General features: G+C 38.4%; 2 protein-coding genes and 1 long non-coding RNA gene across 4 annotated transcripts; all 3 read right to left on the reverse strand.

Annotated features, from left to right (window-relative positions):
• Positions 1-526: 526 nt before the first annotated feature.
• tnnt2b (troponin T type 2b (cardiac)) lies at positions 527-7990 on the reverse strand. Of its 2 annotated transcripts, XM_079341789.1 has the most exons (11): positions 7979-7990; positions 5227-5250; positions 5073-5094; positions 4913-4976; positions 4689-4805; positions 4463-4540; positions 4208-4309; positions 4013-4122; positions 3798-3888; positions 3143-3183; positions 527-983 (listed from the first exon to the last, which is right to left on the reverse strand). In XM_079341789.1, exons 5-11 carry the CDS (start codon positions 4785-4787, stop codon positions 947-949), a joined length of 558 nt encoding a protein of 185 aa, XP_079197915.1. In that variant the 5' UTR covers positions 4788-4805; positions 4913-4976; positions 5073-5094; positions 5227-5250; positions 7979-7990; the 3' UTR covers positions 527-946. The 2 variants fall into 2 exon arrangements, with proteins under 2 accessions (XP_079197915.1, XP_079197916.1); XM_079341790.1 differs by lacking the exon at positions 7979-7990 and having other exon boundaries at positions 5073-5091; positions 5227-6642.
• A 2-nt stretch (positions 7991-7992) lies between these two features.
• Positions 7993-11129, reverse strand: LOC306822651. The gene is made up of 4 exons (XR_013778913.1): positions 11056-11129; positions 8536-8677; positions 8364-8402; positions 7993-8248 (listed from the first exon to the last, which is right to left on the reverse strand). It is a non-coding gene; the product is annotated as an uncharacterized lncRNA (long non-coding RNA).
• A 1939-nt stretch (positions 11130-13068) lies between these two features.
• tnni1b (troponin I type 1b (skeletal, slow)) lies at positions 13069-16001 on the reverse strand. Its single transcript, XM_079342071.1, has 5 exons — positions 15964-16001; positions 15753-15884; positions 15515-15604; positions 13766-13942; positions 13069-13358 (listed from the first exon to the last, which is right to left on the reverse strand). The coding sequence occupies exons 1-5, from the start codon at positions 15970-15972 to the stop codon at positions 13254-13256; spliced, it is 513 nt and encodes a 170-aa protein (XP_079198197.1). The 5' UTR covers positions 15973-16001; the 3' UTR covers positions 13069-13253.
• Positions 16002-17886: the final 1885 nt, after the last annotated feature.

A 17886-nucleotide genomic window follows, 5' to 3' on the forward strand; every position in this document is an offset into this window, starting at 1 on the left:
TCTGTTTATTTAAGAACTTGAGCTCATCCTTAGTCATCGTTGTCGGTGCAGCAGAAATAATTTCAGTGAACCTCCTCACGTCTCATCACACACCTCTCATGCATGTGGCAGATGAGCTGCTCATCTTCCAAATTCAGTTACACTCCACCCAGATAATTTATTATTGAAGGCTTCAGCATGAGCTCTTGTAGCCAGACTCTACAGCTGTCATTGTACTACACTGTGCACTGTGCTCCGACTGAATCTTCAGGTGTCACAGATAATATTTAGATTTACGAGGCTTTTAACGATCACTTTGCTCTGTTAGAGGTATGATCTTTATATTCTAAGACACATGAACTGACCCAAAACTGCCAATTGCAATAACTGGTTTGCCATAGCAAACAATGACTGAGATGTTTTGGCAAACACAATTTAACTTCATTGAACAAGGTGTGCCTGTATCCATCTTGAAGTTAGTGCTAATCGCAAAGTTCCCACAAGTGAAACCAAAGTCTTAAAGGAAGGACAATATTCTATTTCTGCTCTTTAAAGAAAGATTTTTATTCATTGAAAACAAAACATCCAACATGGAAGAACCAATTATTGCTTTCAGCTCCTCTTTTAGTTCTCTAGAAATGATAAGATATATTGGTAGGGCATATAAGTGAGTGTTACATGAGCACAGTTGTGCCAAACTGTATGCCCTTAAATGCTTCAGTCATTAAGAATCACACACCTCCTGTCAAATCCCTGTTAAATAAACACACGCTGCAACACATTGCCTGATCAGGGTGCAATCAAAGACGCTCCTACAGGTGAAATCGACATGCACTCTATTTCACAGAAAACATGTTGAAGAGTACACATTTGTTCTTGCATGTTTAATTATCTAAACATCAGAATGTTGTTCATGTTCCTCTCAGTAACTTCTTGGCCGTCAGATTTTGCAGGTTGATGTCAGGTGTTACTTTCTCAGGCCGCGCTTCTTCCCTCCCTTTGGACTAAGAATAAAGCAGAGTCAGCAGAAATCTTTAACACAAGCCAGAATACAACCTGCCTCCTGTGTATCGCCAAATCAACCGCCTTTCTTTGTAAATGCATTAGTATTTTATTATGCAGTGTTTTTCTCATGCTCTTTGCTTTTTTTATTTTCATTTTTAAAAGTAATCTTTATGAAGCGTCAAGTCACCTCCTGGTCCCGGTCTGACTCTACCTGCTGCACAAGTTCCATTAATGTTAAAATGTGAGCTTGGATATGTCCCAAACAGCTGTAAAATTAATGCCTTGTTAATCATTTTTAAATACACAAAATGCAAATTTTCAGACTGCCTTCCTGTGTTTCATATTCATATTATCTACATTATTTTTTTTATTTTAAAAACAAACATTTAAAGGTCACATATCATCCTTCTTTTCAACAAGTCTAAATAAGTCTCTGAGCTCCTCAAAACATGTCTGGGAACGTTCTGCAAATCTGCTATAATCTTGTATTTGATCATGTCTATAAGCCCCTCTATTTCAGAACTTTTCTGTAGGTGTCGATTTAAATTCAAATGAGCTGTGTTTGACCACGCCCCTCTGGAAAGGTTTTGGTGGCTCCGGCTTTCAACAAACACTAGCTGTGGGAGGGGTTACCGCCCTTTGTGACGTCACATATTTTTTTTTAAAGATTTATTTTTGGCCTTTTTGCCTTTATTGATAGAGTCAGAGGACAGTGGATAGAGTCGGAAGGGGGGAGAGAGTGGGGAGAGACATGCGGGAGGGAGGCCACAGGCCGGACGCGAACCCGGGCCGCCCGCGCGAGGAGCAAAGCCTCGCAACATGGTACGCGCGCGCACGCTGCCGGTGCGCTATCGGCGCCCCCGTGACGTCACATATTTTGATTGATCTTGGGACTACTTTAATGGGTCTGACCCACAGGTTGGGAATCCCTGCTCTGCAGAAAAGTGCTGGCCTCAGATACTGTAGCTACAGTACTGTTGGCTTTATATCAGTCTGTTTTTGGAGGGGGATTTGGCACCAAATAGTTCCCTGCTATCTTTATCTTCTGTTGCTACCAGCTACAAGACTCATTTTGCTGCGACTAACTCTGACCTTTTACAATTCATGGATATGGGAAGTCGAATAATATCAGTGAGTGAATCAACATGCTTGCAAAGCCAGTCTCCATCTCCTGCTGATATAAGAACATGATCAGCTTGTTAAAGTTTTCTTTAGATCCTTGTGTAATCAGGAGGAATGGTTGACATGATTTGGATGGCAGCAGGGGTCAGTCATTGTTTTATTGTGAGCTACATGAACCCAGACGATATCATGTAGCAGTTACGAGATCTCTCAGCTGTTGTACCTCGCAATTTCATATATTTTGTTTAGATGCTCTGGCCTGCCCTTTAAAAAAAACACTTCTCATGTGATCGAGCGTTTTTGTTTTCCCAGTCCTGTTTGGCTGGAGGTACTGAGCTGGCGCAAACACCTGTTACTGATGCCGCTTCAAACGAACAGAGATCAGTGATGTGAGGAGCCGAAGGGAGGCCAAACCAAGAACAGGAGGGGCAAGCTAGAGGAGGTCACTTCAGGACTTATTCTTTCAAATCTGACTGGAGTGCTGGAATAATTGAATATTGCTTCATCTAATTTTACTTTCAAAGCTACTGGGCTCTACTCTGCTACCAGTTTATTCAGTGCTTTTGGAAGGTCTGTTTTGTAAAGTAGCTTAATTAATAAGAGAAGTGATACAGGCCTGCACAGAAGAAGCACATAATGTCTCTCTTTGAACAGACGTTATTGTTGCTGTTTCTCAAGGTTACATATTTTGCAAAAAGTTCATTCTCTCTGTCTTTTTAGCTGCTCCACTTTTCAGAAAATATGTGCTGGCTGTTTAGAGATTTTCCCTTTGTGACATCACAATGTGTGTGGTCAATCATACTGTCACTCACTTTTAAAGTTAAAGAAACAGAAACATCCTGTTCTGAGCAGGGCTTTAATAGAGGGGTTTATAGACATAATCAAAGTCAGGTTTAGCATTGATTTTTGTCAAGAAGCTTCACAGACATAGTTTTTGAAAGCTCTGAGACTTTTTTTAACTCGTTGAAAAGGAAGATAATATGTGATCATTAAAAGAAATCCACATACCACTGTTCCCATTGCAAAATTGACTTACACTTTCTGATGATCACTGACCCGGTTTCTCAGCACAGTGACCTGCAAAAAAGTTTTCATTTGGATATTAATTAAAACCTACTGCAGTATACTGTTTCAGATAAAACTCTTAAAGACACTTTTGGGAACTGTTCATTGCCGTGTGGCTTGTTCTGTAAACTAGCTTGTCAGACAGCCACAGAGAGCTAGCTGGCCTTATGCCAAAACAAACCGAAAGATATTGAAGTACGCTAACACTTTCAAACTAGCTAGCAATGCTAAAACGTAACAAGTGAGCAGAGTAGGTCATTTATAGCTTCCGTTCCACTAAACCATACTTATTTTTAAGTCTCGTGTGGTCTATGTGCGATACACTGGATGGGGAGCTAAAAGCTAAGGTAATTAGCAGAGTAATAAACATGTGCAGGTACTAAGACATTTCTTTTTCATCAGTGTCAACGCACAAGTTATTGTTGGCTGAGTTCCACTTATGGTAGCTATGAAATCTGTTTTTTTAGATATTATCTGTAGTCCTATGTAAGTATCTCATAACTCTTTCTGTCATGGCCTGTTTTGTTTTGGCTGGCCTCCCGGAGTCTGTGTGTTCAAAATTCACCTTTGTGATGTACACATCACAGGGAGGACATTTTTTTTTATGCATGATGCTGATATCTTACCTCATACTTCTGCTTTGTGGCCTTATACTGAAGTTCAAACTTCTCTGCCTCTAGCTGGTGCAGCCTTTCCCACAGTTCCTTTGCTTTTTCCCTGCAGGGACAACAATAGTAAAGCAGCGCTCACAGGATGACGTATGCAAGTTTTGTATGTCATATTAATCATAAATGTATTTGACTTGAATGAAGTAACCAGAAGTGTTTTTTTTTTTTTTTACTTAAGAGCATCATCTCTCATGTGATCAATAGTCAATTCTTTCCGCCGCTCATTCAAAATTTTCTTCTTCTTTTCTCTCTCGGTTTGTCTCTTTGGTCCAGTCTGTGTCTGCTGGTCAAGGGAAGAACACGTCGTGTGAGCTACACTATACAGTCAAATGTGTGTGGGCAATTTAAAATAATCAGGACTCCATCACCTTGTATCCAGTGAAACTGAGGTTGGAAAGAATCATTTTCTTCCTGGCATCATCGTCTGCTTTTTTCTTTGCCTCTTCATCTTCTTTTCTGGCTTTCTCTTCCTGGGGGAGAAAAATGTACTTTTAGTTATTATCTACAGAGATTAATTTCATTCTTTGTACTTTATTTAATTAAGTTTAAGCATTATTCATAGTAGGGATTGGCCTTCTGTTCTGCAGTTGTGATCTAAAAAAGTATTTGTCCTCGATACGTACATTTACTTTGTTCTGTCGTTCTTTTTCTCTCTCTGCCCTGATCTTCATCTGCTCTGCACGATCAGATCGACGTTTCTCCTAATAAGGAAAAGGTGGAAAAATTAAAGACCAAAACACGTCCTATCGAACCAAAAATTCTACAGTAATGACAATAAATATGGGTGATATTGGATGCTAAAAGTTTGATGTATTACATTGACTGGCAAATACATAAACATAAGCCTACAATGCGATCAGTGAGGCTCAGAAGCTCCTCTTCCTCTTTCTTTCGCTTCTCAAAGTGAGCTTCAATCAGCGTGTGGAGCTCAGTCAGGTCTTTCTCCATTCGTTTTCTGTGAATGTCCTTGAAATTATAGGAAGAAGTCAAAGTGTGAGCTGAAATATAATCAAGAAATGAAATTGTACTCAGCTTGTAGGAGTAAATTTAAATCAATCATGAGGTGAACTCACATCAAAGTCAACTTTTTCTCCCTCTGGGATTTTAGGAGGAGCCAGGCCAGGCACGAAACCAAGCCTGAGGGTAGAAATAAGAACATCTTTGTATGTCTATCATGAAGCGTTGTGTATTTATTTGAGGTAAAAAAAAGACATGTTTAAACTCTTATCTTACTTTGTCCTGGGTTTTGAATCTTCTATGAAAACAAAAAAGTAATATCAAATGCTCAGATTATGATGCAAGTTAAAAAATAAAAAAAAAATAATGTAACAACATTGCATCCTGTCAACACATGACCTCTGATCTTCCTAAATGTTGTGGTACATACCTCCTTCATTTTCCTCTGCCCCGTCTGCAGAGAGATAATGAGGTCAGTGAAAAGTCAACATGGAGTAAAAGTTGACATCTGACCCACATGAACGAAAAGAGAAGATTCTCAGTCCTATGAAGTCTTCAGATTATATATGTGACTGTAGACATGTTTAGTTTAATTTAGGTTTAATGGAGCAAGTTATTTGGTTTTAATCTTGATGCTGACCTTTGGATTTATTCTTTAGCTTTACCATTTTACTTCTATCATTGCATATGTGTTTTAACTTAAAGAATTTAACTGTATGAATAAAAATGTGGATAAAGTCATTCTTCATCACATAACCAGGTACTAAATCTGTATTATTTATATGATGTTAGAGGTAAGTTATAATTAAATATCTTGTGCTCCATTTGTATACATTTGAACCAAAATAAGTTTTTATTGCTTTTGGGTTTTTAACTAAAGCATCGTTGGGTGAAAAAAAATCTTTTTGAATTTCTTGACAGTTTTTTTTGTGTGTATGTGTGTGTTTAAAAAAATATGTGAAACTACACATTAACATGTGAGAACATTATCTAAACCTACTTAGTTAGAACATGTGTATGTAGCCAACTTACTTTTACAAGAAAAAAAGATATAAGATTTCTGAAACAACTACTTTTCTTTTTGGTCGAACTTCTTCGGGTGTGTCTTATTTTCTGGCATGTCATGACGTTAACCCTGACAAACTAGGTGTCAGTATTGATTGCTACATGTGAATAATGACTTGTCATTGATTGTGGCGCCAACATCACCTGCAGGTGACAGAGTCAGACTGATAACATCTGCTGTCAGTGCTGATAGACAGAGCTGGTAAAGGATACAGGCGCGTTTTGTTCTCTCTCTCTGTTTTAAAGAATGAGCTTTAGATGATTTGCTCTGATAACGTCAATAAAAGGCTTCAGAGTAAGAAATTCCACTGGAAACGGAAAAAAAAATCAATGTTGCTTTGTCACACAAAAATGCAATTGTTATTTCTTAAATAGATTTTCTTCTATTGAGATGTGAAAATACAAGAAACATGATAGTATCTCAAAAAAATATTAACACAAAGTGTATTTCTATAATATAAGGTTGACATGAAATTGTTTAATACTGACCAGCTTAAAAGGTATTCAGGTACACTGATGGTATGAGTGGCCGCATGACACTGTTTATAAGTCATCATTGTTAAAGACAAACCATGTAACTCCTGCTCATTTGAGCTTCTTCTGATGATCTGAATCTGGCAGTGTGAGTATTAAGCTAGGAAGTTAATCATTTCAACGTTTACCCTCTGAGCATCCAGTTTGCACACAAAGATTATAATCATTTTTGAAAGTCATCTGAAAATGCAATGGTTTTCCTAACCCTAACCCTAATAGTGACGATGATTCTTTATATTTTAACACATCATGGTTTTTAATAATGTGTTAAGAATAAAATCATTTCTATAGTGCAGACATGCAAAAACATATTAGCATAAGCAATACTACCTTCTACCTCCTCCTCCTCCTCCTCTGCCTCCTCCTCCTCCTCCTCTATCTCTTCCACCTCATCCTCCTCCTCTGTGCAAAGCAAGCATGTAGAGTTAGAGAGCAAACAAATCAACAGTCTCATTTAGATCAAATTGCATTTCTATGATCTATGCGTATTTTTGACAGTGCCTTCAAAACAAGACAATCCGTAAACAAACTATTTCTGCAAACTTTTTCTTAGATTCCTGCTTGATTTGTGTGATTTCTTGGATATTCTACAACCTGACATTTTAATTTGAACTATAAGTCATGTAGTGATTATCTTCATATCTTTGTATATACAAGTTAGCACCTAGCGATATCTGGATTTTATGAACTCTGAAGCATTTACTCTTGTTTCAATGAAACTGTGCAGCTAAAAACTTTAAATAATGTTTGTTTATTTGTTCTCATCACAACGTTCATGGTTACTATACAATCGATTGGATATGTCTTATCATCACCGAAGGAGGGACACTTTCTTTTCTGCCACCAGACTCCAGCTTAAATGTTTGTCCCCAAAAGTGTCGTCCTCTTAGGCCTAGGACAAAAGGTGACACTGACCTTTTAGTCAGAGTTCTTTTGGCCACAGATGGAAACTTAACCTCTCCCTGCTGCAGAAAAGGTAAGCCAAGCTGCTTTTAGCGGCCCTCTAACAGGCCTAAAAATGAAAGTGAGCATTGTGCTTGGGGCGCTTTTCTCCCTAAGGTCCTCTATTGAGAACGTAAATTGACCTACATTGGTCTCTAACGGCGACGCAGACAAGGACAGGTGCTGCTTAGTGTCAGGGACAGAGGGGCTGTACGGTGGCCCACTTGGACCACCTCACAATGGAGACAGAAATAAAGATATATGACCTTTGTATCTCTCTGATGGTGACCCAATGTGCTATTTGAATTGAAAGAACAGATCTGCTGGGATGTTCGCAGAAGCTGAACTGTCTCCTGCCACAGAAAAAAAAAGGACTGACTATGGGTCAAAGGTCAATACTGCACAAAAGCTTCAAAGCCAGCAGCTGCCCCTACGGTGGCACCAGCACGCCAAAAATACAGTAAGCTGTGGTGAGGCCAGCAGCTTAGCAGATGCAGTGTGTTAAGTAAGTAAGAGATGCATGGCTTAAGTGCGTAAAGCAGTGACAAAGTGGCAAAAAAAAATTACCAGCAGCAATTTAGTTTTTTGGCATTTAGAAGCAACGTTGTTCAAATAGATATTGTTTGTATTACAGTACATACCAACAATATCCTCCTCTTCTTCACAGCGAACAAAGAGGTAAAGAGAAGAGGTCAGTGTGTGCAACAAGAATATCAAACATCAGACTACACATCAATGCATTTCTGGATTGTGTACATGCAGCATAATCACAATAGTCATGCACATTTTAAGCAGTTGTCTGCATCCAGATGTGCGAATCTGCAGCCTCTTAGCTACACTACACGTTCACAAACTGTGACGAATTATCTCTTTCACATCTGCGAACTGACAGAAATGACTCACGCTGTTCCCTGAAAGAAAAGAAAAACACAACCCATCATTTTTCTGTGAGGATTGATTCCATCTGTGCATGCATAAGTTTGCTATTAACACCCCGGGATCTGTGCAAATTGAAGCTTTACTCACTCGTGGGTTGCTTCTTCTGAGTCTGACATGATGGCGCACCTAACTTAAAAGAGGACAATGACTGATAAAGTTTTTAAAACAGCCTCATTTGAATATTTTTATAGAAAAAAATATGCAATTACTGATAAAAAAGCAAAAAAAAAAAACATATAAGAAGAGCAGACAGACCTACCCAGTGAGTGTGATGTGCTCTTCAGACGATGTTCAATGGGGAACTGTATCCTGGGCTCCTCTCTGTGGGCCTTAAGCTTTTAAACCCAGGAGCGGATCACATGGCGGCACCATGCCCGTGTCTACAATGGGTGTGCACATACCTGCAAACAGATGGCAGATGGCATTAACTCGTATTGGGAAAACATGCATTCTCTATGGACTTGCATCGTCTATTTTTACACGTAAAAACGAAGCCATAACAGCACGGGATTACTGTACAGTATTTCAGCTGTGGCATGAGGAAGGCTGGATGTGATCCTGCGCTCCTGTGCGCACGAAAATACACAAAAGGACGGCTAAAGCTCCTCTGATTTACAAGCATATACAAATTATTAACCTTGAATTAATATCCATTGATACCTCTTCAAATATTTACTTTACAGTGTTATATAAAAGGGAACATTCGTTCCACAGACTGGAGATGTATTTGCAGTCAAATGTTTGTGCATTGGTCCCACAGCAGGTTACCATTAGAAAAATAAAAATAAAAGTGATCTCCTGCAGCTCACCTTCAATCTTTAATATGTGCCCTCAGTCATGCATGCAACAGCATGTTATCAACAACACCCTTTATGAACATGCCAAGTCTTTTGATACTCCCACTGTTTGCTGTTAATATTGAACCTGACCTCACAGTCTGGATCATAACATCACAGATTGTCTTTCCTGAGTCAAGGCCAAGACGTTAAGTCTGTTTGCTTGAATGATCTTCCCCTCCCACCCCATTTCTGCTTTTGTTTATAGATTGTTTGCCGCTGTTTTAAAGCCTCCAGGAGTGAGTTCAATACTCAAGTCAATGGAGACAAGTTGGACTCGTGTTTTAAATCTTGTCGAGGCCGGTTGCACTGTTAGACTTGGGTCCTTGGGCGCTCATGAAAATCAATTCACAAAAGTCGAGTTGCTGTAAAGGGAAATGTTAATGTCAGATTTCGGAATTTCCTTCATCGACTCAGTGATGCAACACAGTGTCTGGTATAATAGTCATCTTGATTCTGTATAAAAATAGGCAGTGGTGTAGAGCAGCGTTAGGTACGTATACACACGTATCAGTCTCCAAAAGTTTTACCCACTCCTAAATCTCCTCTGATTCACATCATTGATTGATTTACAATATTCAGTAAATGCTGTAACTTTTTCTTGGAGGGTAAAGGGATAACCCTCCATACTCTGGGTCTTATTAGCTAATAATAATATAATAATGATTTGAAAAAAAACTGTCTTTATATCGCACAAAGTGCTTTATAAAGGACAGCAAAGGAAAAGCAAACCACAAAACAAAAACTGAACAATATACAAAACAGATAAATCAAAAGCAAGTTGAAACAAAAGGATCTGAAGCTTTTTTAAAAAGATGATGGCGTTAGGTACAGCAACACTAGACTGCTGGATAAAGGACAAAAAAAACATGGCATTTTTCATGATATGACTGTCTGAAGTCTGATGTAAAGTATCACGATCCTGGCTAAATGTTGTTTGAGCACAAACGAGAACAAGAAATGTTTTTAAAAAATGAAAGATTAAAACAAGCCAACACTTCTCTCACCTGCCTGACAGGGAAAGTCCATGAGTGAGTGTTTGTGTGTGAGCTTTGTGTTAGTTGCCTTTGGGGGGGATTTTCTTTCTTTCTTTCATACACAATTCATCTCAAACATTTGAGTCACGTTTACTTTTGTCCTTTATTTGTTTTCAGTAAAGTGTAGGATTGAAAATATTGTGTTATTTAAATAACCTGAGGTATAAACACTAAAAGTATTTTAGTGTTTTAGCTTTTGTGAGAAGCTTGGAAGGAAGTGAAAACTAAACATTAATCATAAATGTTCTCTTCTGTTACAGTCATTTAACGGGGCCAGTTGCACTGTGAGACGTAAAAACCTCATGCTTACAATTCACAGCATACAGAAGAGATGATGAAAATTCAAAACATGACCATAAAAAGAGAGCTGTGTAATCTGCAAGGACACACAAAGCATGTCGATAAATACACATGACAAACACATGCTATGGTTAAATGTTCAGAAGACTACGAATAGACATGGAAGGATTCAGTAGTTGAACTATTACAATCACGGTAATGAATAAAGTTCTCCTCCTCTTTGTGTTGCTGTAAACTCCGCCCGCTCCACGTGAGTCAAAACGTCAAAACAAACAACACGGAGCATTAAGTCTGTGTTAAAGCATGAAGCAGTACGAGTCCAGACACAGACTTTCAGCTCAAACAGGTCTCAATCCTCCATAACTGATAAAGTTTTTACATTAGTTTAGCTTGTTAAAAAACATAAATGTGATCCGTGTTTTATGTTGTGTTGCCAGGTTTAATCCGCAGTTTAGCAGATGGCTGTTCCGTCATACGCCCGGGTCTGCTCTTGTCATATAGCCTTAAGTAAGGTTCTTTACCTGCTTTTTGTAAACATAACGATGAGCATGGTCTGTTTACCTGCTCTTTTGTTCAGGTTTACAGACAAAGAGAAAGGTCCTTTACCTGCTTTGTGTAAAGTGTCTCGAGATTCACCTGTTCTGAATTGACGCGATACAAATAAATAAACATTGAAACCAGCAGGGTGGTTTTCTCACTGGACTGGATGTGAGCTTTTACTGCCATCTTGTGGCATAAATAGAAACTGCAATCCAAAGCCACTTTTTTTTTTTCTTTACTTGCCAGTTTTCTTTTGGGGTCTTTGCCTTCAGAGGAATTCAGATAAAGTGATTTGTTAGTAACAAAAAATAATAAATATTATCATTATTGTTATTATTATTATTTTTATTATTATTATTATTATTATTATTATTATTATTATGTTATTAGTAATACATCTGATAAAATGTATCCAATATAAATGCGTCCTTGATTTTGTGGCAATTATTTAAGTAACTTTCAAACTTTAAGATAATGCAGGCTATAGTGTGATGGTATTGCACCACGATATCACAAAGATATCACCAGTATTTGCACTAAGAAAACAATAAGCTTGATTTGAAAGTTAAATTGTAAGCAATTGCTGTTAATCTACGGCCAATTTTCAACACTAAAATACTGTTTTGATCTAAAACAGTTAGGAACTTTAGCTAGCAATGCATTGTGATGCTCACAATGAAGCAAAATGACAAATGCCATAAACAGTATACTGTTGTTTTAAATTATCAGTACACCACATATGTAAAAAAAAAAGAAGAAAAAAAACACAGAGGGTGTTACCTTGAGAACTTGGAGCGCGATGGTATATTAGGTTGTATGTTTTTTGTTTCTAAAAATATGCTACTGCTTATTTTTCTCAGTTTTCTTTATTAAAATACCCAAAGCCATCATCCCCTGAATGGAGAATCTTTGGAGGATCATTTGAATTGCAGTTTTCAGAGAAGGAAACACAATATGGACGACATGTGCTGCACACCAACAAGACCTGCTTCCTCAACATGCATCGGATGTTAAAACTACAAATCAGACTATTATTGTTATCTTATTGCATTGATATTGCGGAGGTAGTTTATGAGTGAGGCTTAGATTTACATTGTGTAAAAATATTACTTCTGGGCAGTTTTAGTTGTATTTAGATTAAAATGAATACAGCCAAATGGTGAGAGGACTTTCTATCTATCTATCTATCTATCTATCTATCTATCTATCTATCTATCTATCTATCTATCTATCTATCTATCTATCTATCTATCTATCTATCTATCTATCTATCTATCTATCTATCTATCTATCTATCTATCTATCTATCCATCCATCCATCCATCCATCCATCCATCCATCCATCCATCCATCCATCCATCCATCCATCTGGGCTTTAACAATATTCTTAAATAGGTACAGTATAAACATTAAGACTGAAAGAGATAAAGACAGCTGAACCTTGGAGCGATGAATTATTATAAATTAATATAACTGATGTGCTTAAGTGAAGCCTATTGTAACAGTCCTCCCTACATAAATCCCGTCCAACAACATGTAGAGACTGTGAGATTTTTTTTTCAGGAAAACAAACACACTGCTATTGTCAGTGAGATTGTTTACTTTTAAATCACCATTCTGTTCTGATGTTAGCCATAAACTAGCGCTACCTAGAACGTAACTGCTAGCCAGATAGCTTAATGTCTGTTTCCATAGAAACGTAAAACGTGTTGTTTTCAGTGAATGCTGAAATTGTATTTGTTGTTTACTGTTTTTAATCTGCAAATGTGTTTTCTTGAGGCAGCTCGGACATGACTTCGCTTGTGTTGTGTAGTTTATGTTTTTAGCTTCTTTTTAACAATCATAGACCTACTCATTGTGAATCGAGGAAATATATCCACATATCAATACTTTTTACCAGCTTGCAAAATATTCTTTGAATGTTTGATCGCAGTTAAAAGGTGTGAAGCTATGCATTTGCAAGAGAACAGTATGTTTTATCTTCCACTGACAACAAACAGAAGAGCTGGTTGTGAAAGCATCTCATGTGACAGTCTTTAAAGTAAACTAAGAGACAAAAAGACAGAGAGAGAGAGAGAACATCTGGAGCTTTTATTTCAGTGATAATGAAACATAACAAACAGAATATGAAGAAATGTACTTTGTGAAGTTGTTAAGTACTGGAGGGTTTGTGTATGAATGTTTTGTGCTGTACTCTCGCTCTTTGGTTTACAAGTGATGACATCTGATGTAATATAATAATCCAGTTGTTTCTGAACATGTGTTTACTGGTTTTGTCCCTTTGCTGCATCAAACATTTTCTTGCGGCCCTCCATCCCTGACATGGCCTCCACGTTCTTCCTCCAGTCACTCACCTCCACCGTCTTCTCCTGCAAAGAGGAAGGAAATCTGTCAAATCTTAACCAGTCAGGTGCTAATCTACAAATATTCTGCATGTTTAGACCATGTTTACGTCCAAAAGTCGAAAACCATTCAAATAGATTTAAAAACAAAAAGAGTTTTAACTCGAGCCATATAAGCCCTTTGGGAATCTCTTTAAACATAAATGTGATGTCAGTTTGTGTCAGTGGCATATTTCTCTTTTGGCAAACTAAGAAAGCTGATTTAAATATTTTTTTATTTATCTGTCACTCTTGATATGGGTGTCAGCCAAAGGCTTGCGAACATAAATGACGGCATTGAAACATCTCTGTTGCAGCTGCATGCTGTTGGGTTTCTTGGCTGAAAGCATCCCTTTAGCTCGTTCTGTATTTAGTCACATTATTCCCAAACCCACCTTCTCCGTGTCCTCCTTCTTGACTGATTTGAGATTAGCTCGGAGATCCAGAGAGACTTTGTGTTTGGAGCCCAGCAGGGAGCGCAGGATGGCATCAGCAGAGACCCTCACCCTCCTCAGACTGGGTCTCTTAAACTTCCCTCTTAGGTCCAGCACCTTAATGTTTAGGTCTTTGATCTGATTGGACAGTAGACAGGAAGTTTACAAAGGTGTGTCCCAGTGTTGTCTGAGCTCATTTGCAGGTTAATATTGCAGGTGTTTTGACTTGATTAGTTCGAATTCATCTAAAAGCCTCTGACACGGCCTGAAATGGAATCAAGTATCTGTGATGATTTTCCTGTACACATCATGAGTATTTATTAAGGCTGCTGCTAGTAGCTTTGTTCTGGAAATTACCTGGATATATACTTTTTTAAATGCATTAAGGCATTGCTCAAACGTTTTAGTTACTCCAGTGCATGTCTTTCGGAAAATGTGTGCACGGCATAGTAATATGCCTGTGTTATACATTTTCCACACCCTAAAAAGCCTGTATTTTCTTTATATATCGACAATAGTCCCATGGTGGCCATGTTGCCTGGACTTCACACTCTGGGTTGTAGCAGTCAGGGTGCAGAGGCAACCTGCTGCACAGCAGAGAAAAAAAGGAGCGTGTCTTGGAGGGAAGAAAATGAGGATTGATTGCACCTGGGGGGGTTGAGAGTGAAAAGAGGAAGAAAGAGACAGACAGTGGAGAAGAGAAGAGAAAGGTGGAAAGGAGGTAAAGCCACCTTTAATGTTTTTGTGGAGGTGCTAAGCTTTTGGAGTTTCTTGCCTTAGTTCTCTGGATCTTTAAACCACTGTGGTTTCTACTGGGATTGTTGGTGGCAGGGATCTGCATGATCCAGTCGGCATGGATCAGTTCATGTTTGGATGACTGGGAGAAGACGACCCTGTCAACCCAACCTCTCTACTCCAAAAACATCCTGGACAGGTAATATTTCCCCCCCCCCCTCTCCCTTCTCCTATCTCACCTATAGACTTCCCCTGTTTTCCCAAAGCAGACTCCCCTTCCTTTTCCCCCACTATAAGATACCCACCCACTCCCCCACCCACAAGCCCCCTTTTTCTTCATTAATGTATTTTTTCATTTTTGAAACGGACATAAACTTTGGACTGTGTTTTTGAGGGTTATTAACCCAAAGTGTTGGGACATCTTTGGTTATATGATGTTTTGATTTAAAAGTTACCCAATGAATGAAATGTTTTTGTCCTGAATTTGTGTTAAATACATGGATTTCAACTTGATTTAATTTTGCTTCGTAGTGTGCTTTAATCTACTTGCATACAATGTATTGACGGACTTAGTGGTCTGTCTGGCGCCCAATTTAATATACCCATAAGTTACGCTACAGGGTGTAAAGCCCAAAATGTTGTTGTCGTGTTTTACTCTTATGCTCCTGGTTTAAGTCATGTTTACGTCGCAAATCTGAGAAACGTTTTTTCATTCCAAAGCTTCCAGAAAGATGACAAAGTACACCCCCTGCTGGCCGTATTAATGATTTCTTCATTGTGATTATCCAGGCAACACAATAATGCTTGTAACCATATGAAATGCAAACAGGGTTAGAAGTAGCTGTTGAGTTTCAGTGTATTTATCAGTGTATGTATTGTTCACTCTGTGGACTAAATTGGTGTCACTTTAAGATATTAATGTATTGATTCCTCCCTTTGGATATTGTTGTCTTATCCCTAAAAGTGTTCTGTTACCTCTCTGGTGTTGTGCATAACTTTGGCTTCAATATCATACCGCTCCTCGTCCACCACGTCGATTTTAGCGTGCAGCTCTTCACATAACGTCTGTGGAGGAAAAAAAAATAAGACACAGGAAGTTTCTCTCATCATCAAAAAAAACAGATCTTTAGCTACACAGTTTCATTCACTTAGACCATTTACAGATTTATTAGTTTGCAGATGTGAACATCTGTGTGATGAATGTAGATCTTACCTGTAGCTCAGCTAAGGACATGCTGCTGGTCAGTAAAGGAGGTGATTTCTCTTCCAGGTACATTGCCTTCTGCTCCTCTTTTTCTTCCATCTCCTGCTCCAGCTCCTCTTTGGCTTTGGCGACCATCAAGCTCTAAAATACAGAAACACACAGGACATGAAACGGCTTGATTCGCTCATTTGAGGTGTCAGTCTGTGCAAACTGGACTCACCTTCAGCATGAGCTTGCGAGAGGCCGAGATTTTAGATTTATTCTACAAAAGAAGAAGACATTTAGCGTCATTGCCACCGATCTTAATAGATGTTAAATGAAGTTCTGTCTTCTGCAATCTTACCTCCGGCCTGTCGGTAGAAATGAAAAGAGAACACAGCAGACAGAGAAAGGAAGCGTTAGCATTCAGTTACAACAATTTTAATGAGCACTAATTGGATATTTTACACATTACTGTATACTTCATTGTCTGCGTGTTACATCATTTCCATTTGCTGCATGAAACCAACCCTTATTTTGGAATTGGAAACAATGACAGACAAACAAAGACACTTACGTTTTCTCAGGCATCTTGGCGATTTTGATTCACTCTGGAAGACAAAAATAAAACCTTTTAGCCTCTGAAGTGCTCAGCTGAGTCCACTTAGGCCCACTGCCCCAAAGGGTCTTAACACTAGCTTCCCTTTTAGATCCACTATGGAGACATTCCACCAGGAGGCGTCTGTCTAGTGTTACAACAATGGTAATGTAAAGTATTTATAGACATCCATTGATCTTTTTGACTGTCTTTAAGTCCCTGTTTTGCAGTCAAATGTCAAGTATATGTTAGACATGATTAGATGATGGAGCTTCTCACGTCATCACTCTCTGATGGGCTGACTCATGCAGTCACCTCTCAGTGCTGATAACATGCTCGTCTGCCACAGAGCAAAGTGAAGTGTGCAAGGCACCAAGCTGACAGATAACATTTCCTGCCTGCACCCCCACTTTTCCTCTGGATAAAAGACACAAATATAGAGCGGCTCCCTAATTCCCAGAAGAGTCCAAGCTTTAAATGATGCAGGGCCGTTTGTACACAGCAGTTGGCCCCTTAAGTCAAAGTTATATCACATTTAAAATGATTGTTTGGGTGATTTATACTTTTGAGATCTTGTCACCAATTTCTTTAAGGATGCAACCAAATTATTTTCCACAGCAATGTATAAAAGTTAAACTTCTTGCTTTGTTGGACAGACGTTAGAGAGTCAGTTTACCATCACATGAGAAAAACATTCGAGGAGCGCCTGAGTGGTTAGTGTGCACGCCCCATGTTTGGAGGCTTTAGTCCTCCAAGCAGACAGCTGGGGGTTTGAATCCGTCATCTCACTCTCTCTTCCCTGATTTCTGACTTAATCCACTGTCCTATCTCAAAATAAAAAAACCTAATAAACTTTTTCAAAAAAAGCAGCATTTTAAATGTCAAGCATTCTTCCTCTATCTTGAATATTAAAAAAATTTCTGACAATATTTTACATTTAGGACTAATCAATGAATTAAGCTTTATGTTTCATCTGTGGTATCTCTCACAACACTATCTACTATCCTACATAACCCCTTAAGTTGTTCTTCTCTCTGCTCATGATACCACTGAACCTTCATTTTCACTTTAATCATGATGTCTATATTCAATAAAATATATTAACTACATTGATATCACATTCGATCCATATCCTGCTTTTACACTTCTGTAGTAGGAGCAAAAATGACATTTTCATCTAAACCTTGTTTAGTTACTCAGTCGATTAACAGCAGATCAAACAAACAACATACTTCATATTTGAGTCACATTGTTTGCTTCATCTAGGATATTAAAAGGTTTCAGAGTGCTGGTCCAACTGAATAAGATGCCTTTTAACATGTCCAGCCTGGCTCCTGCAACTTTACACGTTTTTCTTTAAATGTATTGTTAATTGATAAATAAAGAAAACAATATGTAGCTTGAACCATGATGAACATGACCTGTGGTTGTGGCCCTGAATGGATGTTTTCACATCATTTCTTCCATTAAAACTAAAATGTATTACTCCTAGAATAGCTCCAATCCAAAGTAACATTCAGTTTAGTTCAAACCAATACAACTCTCCCTCGGGTCTAAAGGACAGCA

This window comes from Symphodus melops, assembly GCF_947650265.1.
Source record: "Symphodus melops genome assembly, chromosome: 4".
In the NCBI taxonomy this organism is placed as follows: Eukaryota; Metazoa; Chordata; class Actinopteri; order Labriformes; family Labridae; genus Symphodus; species Symphodus melops.